At 27.6% G+C, this 8,188-nt stretch overlaps 1 protein-coding gene across 1 annotated transcript in view; it reads right to left on the bottom strand.

Moving 5' to 3' along the window:
• Positions 1–826: 826 nt before the first annotated feature.
• Positions 827–8,188, bottom strand: part of MKS88_004180 (uncharacterized protein) — a gene marked incomplete at both ends in the record, with an annotated part of 8,075 nt that continues 713 nt past the window's right edge. Inside the window, 4 exons of the mRNA XM_067217334.1 lie at positions 827–2,053; positions 2,258–2,400; positions 2,986–3,033; positions 4,800–8,188. The exon at positions 4,800–8,188 is cut by the window's right edge and continues 713 nt beyond it. Of these exons, the coding sequence (XP_067071773.1) occupies positions 827–2,053; positions 2,258–2,400; positions 2,986–3,033; positions 4,800–8,188 (4,807 nt within the window). The remainder of the gene's footprint in view (positions 2,054–2,257; positions 2,401–2,985; positions 3,034–4,799) is intronic.

Below are 8,188 nucleotides of genomic sequence, written 5' to 3'. Positions count from 1 at the left end.
AACAAGTACAGACTAAAAATAAACGTTCACTGGCTTGCTTAAATGTGTATATAAATTACAAATGGGGACAAAATTCATGCACCCACATTATTATAGAGAATTTATTTTTTCCTTTATACGCGTTTTGACATATTTTAATGACTTTTTAATATATATATAAATATACATATATATAATTTTTTTCACTACTACTTTTTCTTTATCTCCTGCATTAACTACGTAACTGCAGAGGATAGCAAATTTTACCTATTTCATAATTTGTTTTCCAAAAAAAAGATCAATATTTTTTGATTTTACAATTTTGTTTGTTCTAAGTTGCAGCACAATTCATGGACATGTAAGACTAACAACATGAATTATATTTATTTTATATCATGAGAAAAATGCAAAAGAAAAAAAAAAGAGAAGACAAATTAAAATATACACTTTTATTTGAATCACAAGTTATATGCACGAGAAAAATGACAAATGAAAAAATAGGGTAAGAACAAATGAGAGCGTAATTGAAGTTGAAAACGACATGATATAAATGACAGAAAAAAAAAAAAAAAAAGAAAAAAAAAGCTTCTATGTTTTTCTGTTTTCAGTAGAACATTTCTTTTTTCTTTTTTTTTCCACATGGATATTTTAATGCACTCGGAAAGAGATTTATTTGTTAGCTTAAACGTTTAAAAAATATATTTTCGGAAAAAGAGGTACATGTACATACATGTACCCGCAGAAGCACGGACATATATATATTACTATACATGTGCAGGTAGTGAGTCACATAAGAACTATGCTTACAAAATTGTGCGGCGAAACATGTTACACAGATCAAACTTCTTTAATTCCCCATTCCAATATTTAAATCGATTACAATGCCCTTACGATTAGAAGATGATGTTTCTATGTTAATGTCTATATCTCCTTTTTTTACTTTTGATATGTTTTTTCTGCACATTTCTTTTTTATGATTTTTATTAACAGTAACATCGGAAAGAGATTTAGAAATTACATTATTCTTTTTGGTGTTTTTATAATTGCAGTTATGCATATAACCTTCTTTCATTGAATCTTGCTTCATATAAGGGTAATTACACGGTCGGTATGGTATAACAGGTAGGTTATAACCCATATTATTAGCCATTGGATTGTTGTTATAAAATGGTTCGATCATTTCATTTTTCCTGTACATCATTCTTGGTTCATTCGGGTCAACATTTCCACACATAAGAGAATTTGTACCTGTGTAATTTGACTGGTCATAAAGGCCATATGGAACATTGCCATTTTCAAACATTAAATTATTTCTACCGTGCATATTATGTTGTTGCATAGTTAAATTTGCCCGTTCTCTATTATAGGTATTTGCACAAAATCCATTTGCATTACTTGTGTTATGGTGACTGTACCCATATGTATTCATCGGGGGATACTCATTATATCTTGGGTCATTCATTTCTCCTTGCTGTTCATGTGAATATTCAGAATATTCGAAACTTTCAGATTTTTCCAGACTTTCAGATTTTTCCAAACTTTCAGATTTTTCCGAACTTTCAGATTTTTCCAAACTTTCAGATTTTTCCGAACTTTCAGATTTTTCCAGACTTTCAGATTTTTCCAGACTTTCAGATTTTTCCAAACTTTCAGATTTTTCGAGACTTTCAGATTTTTCCAAACTTTCAGATTTTTCCAAACTTTCAGATTTTTCGAAGCTTTCAGAATTCAAAGAAGGAATACACTGGTGAATTTCTATCGTATTCTTATTGTTCTTCAAAATATTATGCGTTTTAAGATGGGGAACTGTTGCCGTATTGGTAGTATATACAAAAGATGGGTTACTTGCTAGAATTTTCTTATTTCGCAAACATCTGCATTTGTATTTGCATTCATATTCGCACTCGAACTTACATTCACACTCACACCCAAACTCATACCCGCGTTCACCTTTTTCTTCGTTATATTTTAATTTTATAACACAGTTATTTCTGTCTAATTTTGCTCTTCCACCTAGTTGATCAGCCGATATGTCTCCCTGGTAATTGCTATATTTATGAGAACTGTACTGGGTCTATTATAATAATAAATAATAAAAAAAAAAAAAAAAAAATATATATATATATATATATATATATACATGTACATATGTATGTACAAATACATATATAAAACAGAAAACTTTAATAAAACAGCATGTATTTACAAACTTTTTTTAGTCGGCGCGTTATTAGTGCAATGAGCTAATACGTATGATGAAGAGTCTTAGTGCTATTACTTCGTTTATGTAATCAAGGTTGTTCTTTATGTTGTTGTAAATGCTTTGCGCAAGGACTTTGTTCAATTCAGAATTCTTAAAATTTTCCTCTCCTGCTATTTTGTGGTATGTCTCAGAAAAAAATACAAAATTTTCGCCAAGGCCTTCGTTAAAATGAAATTATATGTATATATATATGTGGGTGTATATAATTGTAAGTATATATAAATGTATATGTGTGCATATGATTTTTCTAAAAAAAGGAGTGAGCCAATCAACAACACTTTAACATATGGTATTGTTGTACGTACATTTTATAAAAGCTGTCTATTTTAAAATTTTTTTAATGTACAAATGTAAAATAAATTGAAAAAAATATGTGGAAAATTGTATTCCTTAACATTATGGTAGCAATTTTATAATATATTTAAAATGTATGGGTGGACGTAATTGTAACGTGCAAATAAAATAAAATAAAAAATAAAATAAACAAATAATAAACAGTACATAATAAACATTAAATAAATAATAAGTAAATAATAAGTAAATAAATAAATAAATAAATAATTAGCTAAATAAATATTAAAACTATAAAATAAAATTATACTCAAAAAAGTCTTCAAATATTTAAGAAAGTAATATAGCTAAAATATGCCCCAAAAGGATCTTTTATGAATGGAGAAATATTTTATATTATGCACAGGCAATATAATTTTTTGCATTTTTCATTCTATATTTTTTTTTTTTACCTGATTGTTCAGGTCTTAAATTATCGGCTCTTTCCAGTAAATGGTCCACTTCAAAAAAAAAAAAAAAATACACACGTATAAATAATTTTTAAACATACAAGGGTTAGCCATTTAAAAGAACATAAAATAAAAATAAATATTACTTTTTATATATGAGCTCGTAATAAAAAAAGGAGAATAAAAAAAAAAAAAAAAAAAAAAAAAAGGAAGAGTTTACTCGATTACTAGTAGCTACGAATCCTTAAAAAAAGAAAGAATGTCATGTAGAAGACAATACGTAGATAAGTTGTAAAGTCCAAATGTAGCATTAATTAAAAATTATATATCTAATCCTCTTAACATTTTAGTGCAACACTAAAATGATAAAAGTGCAATATAACTTTTTCAGAAAATAATAGCGTTTTTTAAAAATGCAAATGTACTGTTGAAATAATACTCGTAATGTTGACTTTAAAATATATGAGAAATAAATAGGAAAAGAGGAAAAAAATAACACGTAAATATGGAAAACTCAGTTAACTAATTTTTAGTACAAAAATGAACAAAAAAAAATTAACGAGACATTAAAAGTTGATTTATATTTCATTATCATTCAACAAAATGTCCAAGTGAAAACGCACAACGTGAAATATGCCTGTACATGAATACTAAAACTTTTTGGCTGTTTTTTTTTTTTTTTTTTTTTTTTCTTATGTGTGTGCGTGTTTAAATTAAAGAAAAAATAATAAAAATAATAAAATAAATAATAATTTTACATGAACGGTTAATGCACTTTTTATTTACAAGCACATTTACAATTCTGTTAAGAATTGTTCTTATTTCCTTGAAAAGAAAAATCTAAAGCAATAAAAATTTTTTATGAGGTACAACTGAGATAGGAATAAACAGCAAATATGGATGCAATAATTCCTTCTCTTTCTTTTTTTTTTTGTTCATTTTATATAACACTTTTGGCCATATATGAAAAAATATAAAAATGTATGTTATTGAATAATCGTTATGATGGCATCCTTATAATATACCTCTTTAAGGAAGGCACAGAACATACAGAGCACTTATAATTACAATGATATCATCATTTGATACAGAGGCATTTACGATTACTTGCGTATCCTTTGTTAATTAATTACTTTAATGGGTGTTTGTTTTGTTAAATTTTAGGGAATACTTCAACACGTGTGTAGTTAGCTGCGTTTGTTGCTTAAGTTATGTGCAGAATAGATGGAGAGTATTTTGAAAATTCATTTATATATAATACGTTCGTAAAATATATATACATATATATATATATATAATATGTATAGTGTATATATGAAGAAGATATGAGAGAGTTTATATAGCACTGTTCTACTTAGTCTCCAACAGTATATTTGTTCTTTTTCAAATTTCAGAAGCAACCGTTATATAACTTGCACCCCTTGGATGTGTTGCACATGGACAAGGTTTTAAATCTTTTTTTTTTTTTTTTTTTTATTTTAAAAGTAAAAATATGCAAAATCAGCTTTGAAAATAAAAATTGCACAATATTTTGTTAATAAACTGAATAAACGGCATATTATGTACATCACAAAAATGAGCAAAAATAATTATAGTTGAAAATGATAAGCTTTATGGGGATATTCTCTTTGTCCTAAAATACTTTTTGTTTAATTTCATAACGACTTTGTCATGAAAAAAATGGTACAAATTTGCCATGAAAAAAATACCACAAATTCGTCGAAAAAAAAAAGAATTAACAACAAGGTGAACACATGCATAACTTTCAAAAGTGCAGTAAGAAGAATACTAAACTGAGGAACCGTATTTTCGGTTACGTCTGTTTAAATTATATAGGTAATAATTAAAAAAAAAGTTATCAAAAATTTTTTGAGAAGTCCACTTTGTCGATTTGTATATAGGAGAGTCTACATTATAATTGGTATAATTCTTCCCCATATTTCTGAATATAAACTTTTTTACTTTATAATTAAAAAAGTCTGGGTTGTAGTAAAAAGCACTAGATGGTCTAGGAATATTGAAAAGGACATTGTCGTCTGTTAGCATTTGGCTACTTCTGTAAGGGTAGGAAATTATATTTTGATCTTTATTCATGTCATCATATTTTAAAATTAAGTTTCTATTAGTATATACACTTTCATCATTAAATGATGATTTTTTATATTTCATAACTTTATGAGAAGTATATTTTTTAGCCATAGATCTAGTAAAATGTTTGACATCATTTATATTCATTTCTTTATCAGGGTCAGGTGTAGGACAAAAACAACTTTCATAAATATAGACATCTTTACTTTTATCTTTATACATTTTATTATTATCTATATACCATAATATTTCTTCTAATAATAATGGGTCTAAGAACATATTACATTCAAGACTTGTAAAAAAATTCCAATATTTTTTTAAAGTATCAATAGTAAAATTCCACTCGTGATTATATATTTTATGGTATAAATTATGTATATAATCTCCCACATGTAATTCGTATAAAATTTTATTACGGAACCTATCTTCATTTGTTACATAGTTATTGTAAATATCTAAAGTGAATACTTCTTCTAAATTTACTTGTTTTATACTTGTACCAAATATAGTAAAAGGGTTATAATTTTGCTGTTTTTCTAATAGTTTTTTTAAATTTTCCGCATTGCACCATCTAGGTTTTTGAATTAATTTAATTTTTTTTTCATAATGATTAGTTGTGGTAAACGATAATTTTTTCCCATATGTATCAACAGATTTTATAACGCAATTTTGTATTTTTTTATTTATTTCTATAAATTCTTTTTGTAATTCGTCTGATGTGTTAATATAATTTTTTTTTATTTCCATTTTTTGATATAATTCCCTTAGATGTTTTAAGTAGTTTTTCTTTATCGAAGGAATCAAAATTTCAATAATTATTTTATTTACATGTACATCCTTAAAGTTTGTGCATGTTGAGTTGATATTTCCTTTTTGTAATTTTTTATATTTCGACTTTTTATATTCATCGAACATTGGTTTTATATAATTTTGGTAAAAAAAAGAATGCTGTGTTAACTCTTCGTCAATAATTAAACAAAGAAGATAAGATTCTCTCTTTTCATACTTTATAAATAAGCATAAAAACATATCGAAATTATTGCTCATCTCTTTCTCTACTACGTGAAGAAGTTTTTTGTGTCTGTTTAAGCTCCACAAGTCTCTGTCCAAGTTGGCATTTCTGAAACTGCTGCTGCAATTTGGTTGCTCTCCCTCTACTTCTCCCTCTATTTGTGTTTTTTTCATTTCTAATTCTGTTACGCTTGCTATTTCTATTTCTGTTTCTACTTCTTTCTCCACTTCTGTCTCTGCTTCTGTCTCTATGTCCGTCTTTACTTCCTTCTCTACTTTCATTTCTACTTCTATCTCGTTTATGCCTACGGAAGTGGTCAAATTATTTGTCTCTTCTTCACAAGAGGATTCATTAATTTCTTCTATCTTATTTTCTTCCCTTTTTATATGATCGACTCTGCTGTCTGCTCCGCTTTCTTTAAGATCGGATATTTGTCTGTCTTCCGGCCTCAAGTTTGTACAGTGGAAGGAGTTTTTCAAATTTGTAGATTGGGAAGAGTTTTCCGTAAGGCCGTTCATATCACGTCTTTCCTTTTGTAAACCCCCTCTAAATTTTTGGAAAATAGAGTATTTTTGTCCTTCAATAACAATTGCGTTTGCTTTTTTAAGAGTGTTCTTTTTAATGACCAAGGTGGAAGAGGTATCTAGGTTATCACATGCAAAAGTGCTTGCATTTTTCTTGTACATATGCATATTAGTAAGCGTCTTAAAATAATTTTTCCCTATTTCCTTTTTTATGTTTTCTCTTCTTTTATTTTCCTCTTTAAAATTGTCAAAGAATTTAACGCTTTTAAATATATAATTAAAAGGGTTTTTAATAGGTAATAAGTGCGAATTGTTCGTATAAATGCTTGAGTAATCTAAGAAATTGAAATTTTCATAATTACACATTTTGCTATTAATCTGTAAAATAGCGTTACTTGAACTGTTAGTATTACCGTAGTTACCTACATCACAATTTGGAACAGCATTCCCCCTTTCTTTATATATGCTGGTCTTAACTGATCCTTTAGAATTGTCATGCGTATCGTAGTTAGAAGCCCCCTTGAAAGCACCTCCCTTTGAATTATTATTATTACTACTGTTACTATTATTGCTATTATTGTTGTTATTACTATCGCTATTACAATTATGATTATTACTATCAGCATTTCTACTACTAATACTATTACTAATACTGTTACTAATAGTGTTACTATTACTATTACTGTTACTATTACTGTTACTATTACCATCTCTATTACTATTATTATTTTTTCTTTTTTTTTCTAAATGTGGAAAATTTACACAGCTAGCTACACAATTCACACCCCCTCCATGCACACATGCATCACCCATAAGCTTTTTCATCGTCTCATTTTCCTTTTGTTCTACTCTCTGTATGATGCTCTCCCGATGGGGTAGCATCATATTAAAGTTTGATATCGTGCCAGTTCTTGTATCAACATTATTATAGCCTAATTTTACTGAATCCTTGTCTAGTATATGAAAACATGGTCTTTTCCCCCCCACGTTACATAATTTGGTTTCATTGGAGTTTATGAAAATAGTAGGATTATTTGAAAAACGTCTGAATGAGTCAAAGTTTTCCGAATTGGAAAAATGGCTTGAAATGGCAAAATTGTCCGAATTGGAAAAACTGTCTATTAATGTCTTGTTCGAATATGCTAATTTCCCTCCATTTTGTAGGAATGTTTCACTTGAATTTATCTGAAGAACATCTTTGGGATTCCTTCCTTCCTCTTCTTTGCATATATTTTTTACCTTATTAATCAGATGATTAATGAGGAAAGAACCGTCATTGTGTTTCTTCTCATCGTAGTCATAATTATAATTACTTTTGACCAATTTTATATTATTAGCACCGTTCATATGTGAATTACAATCCTCATATTGACTTGTAAAAATCTGGTTTTCATAATTATTGTTACTCCTCATTATGATACGTGTTCCTTCCTCCTTTTCGTTCTTGTTGTCCCTTTTATGGTTGTCCTCTTCATAACAGAGCGTGTTTATCTTATTGTTTATGGTCCTGTTTGTAAATTCTGTAATATTTTTTTTGTTATTACATTGAGTTATTTTGTCGCTTAATTTATTTTCTATTGCT

The sequence above is a fragment of the Plasmodium brasilianum genome, chromosome 12 (assembly GCF_023973825.1).
Source record: "Plasmodium brasilianum strain Bolivian I chromosome 12, whole genome shotgun sequence".
Taxonomy (NCBI): Eukaryota; Apicomplexa; class Aconoidasida; order Haemosporida; family Plasmodiidae; genus Plasmodium; species Plasmodium brasilianum.
The sequence above is the reverse complement of the archived record's forward strand: the minus strand, read 5'-3'. Positions and strand labels throughout refer to the sequence as shown.